Source organism: Lupinus angustifolius, unplaced genomic scaffold (genome assembly GCF_001865875.1).
Source record: "Lupinus angustifolius cultivar Tanjil unplaced genomic scaffold, LupAngTanjil_v1.0 Scaffold_2_307, whole genome shotgun sequence".
NCBI classification, from domain to species: domain Eukaryota; kingdom Viridiplantae; phylum Streptophyta; class Magnoliopsida; order Fabales; family Fabaceae; genus Lupinus; species Lupinus angustifolius.
In genome coordinates this window covers 775-2,102 of record NW_017716714.1, presented here as the reverse complement: position 1 = coordinate 2,102, position 1,328 = coordinate 775, and the positions used below count along the sequence as shown (strand labels likewise).

At 40.9% G+C, this 1,328-nt stretch overlaps 1 protein-coding gene across 1 annotated transcript; it reads left to right on the top strand.

Annotated features, from left to right (window-relative positions):
• The first annotated feature begins 71 nt into the window (after positions 1-71).
• LOC109337219 lies at positions 72-1,076 on the top strand. The gene has a single exon (XM_019574140.1). The coding sequence runs from the start codon at positions 72-74 to the stop codon at positions 1,074-1,076; it is 1,005 nt and encodes a 334-aa protein (XP_019429685.1).
• The last annotated feature ends 252 nt before the right edge of the window (positions 1,077-1,328 follow it).

Genomic DNA, 1,328 nt, shown 5'->3' with positions numbered 1-1,328 from the left:
TCAAAATCCCTGAGGTTGATTATCAGGAAGGGATCCAGAGGTGCAAGACTCACCTCCATGGAAGGTTAATAATGTCCAAAGGAGACACTCCTCTCAAGTTCACAGATCTGAGATCCAAACTGTTGCCACTTTGGAACATGATTGGCAAATGGTCCATGGTCTCCCTAGGGAAAGGGTTCTATGAGTTTTCTTTTGCTTCTCTGGAAGATATGCGCATGATTTGTGCCATTGGCTCATGGAGCTTAAAACCGGGGTTCCTGAGAATGTTCCTATGGACCCCTGATTTTAACCCTGCACTCCAGAAACAATCTCACACCCAATGTTGGGTGAAGATACACAATCTGCCTCAGGAGTATTGGAATCCAAGGATTCTGTTTTCTATAGCAGGAGGAATAGGAACCCCAATATCTCTAGATGAAGCAACTCATAACAGAACATTTGGGCACTTTGCTAAGGTTTTAGTGGAGCTCAATCTAAAAAGCCACCTCCCTGACCAAATATTGGTGGAAAGAGACAATTTTGCTTTTTTTGTGGCAATTGAGTATGAGAATCTTCCAGCTTTCTGTCATCATTGTCAAGCTATTGGTCATACTGAATTTCAGTGTAGGAAGAACACCAATGCCAAAGCTGATGACACAAGAAAACCGAGGGTGAAAAAACAAGCTTCTGAGGAGGTTGTAAAGAATCATGATATGCCTCACTTGGGCAAAGGTGAGGGGGAAATCAAAATCAGTGATTTAGTCATTGATTTGGAGGTTGAGAGAAATGATAATCTCATGGACATGGTGAATCCTGAATCACCAAAAGACATGAATCAATCTGACTCTCCAGGGTCTAGTGAAGGCATCCCTGAATCAGTTGAGGAAAATGAGGCTAATCCGTGTGATAATGCAATAGTTCAGGAAACTGCAGAAATAGCTAACCTTGTGGCAGCCAATGATATGAGAATAATAGGTAAGCTTTGGGCTAATGATGAGGAATGCTCAGAGGAGGAAACTTTCACCACTGTTCTTAGCAAGTCTAAGAAAAAGAAGTTGAGAAGGAGAAGCAATACTGAAAAAATTCATTATACCTGAAGGGGTGGGCTCTTGACAAATAATCAATGATAGTTTTGTACTGGAATTGCAGGGGGTTTGGTAATCCCAAAACTAGACTTGTTTTGAAAAAAATTTGCAATACTAATAAACCTGACTTGATTTTTCTTGCTGAACCCATGATACACTTTGATGTAGTTCATTTATCATTTTGGAACTCCCTTAATCTTAAGGTCTTTGCCTCTAATGACAGACCTGAGTTAAGCCCTTCTCTTTGGGGTCTTTGCAGATTAG

What these genes read in the sequence shown, in the direction of transcription:
- LOC109337219 (XM_019574140.1), top strand. Translation starts at nt 72, where the DNA reads ATGTCCAAAGGAGACACTCCTCTCAAGTTCACAGATCTGAGATCCAAA.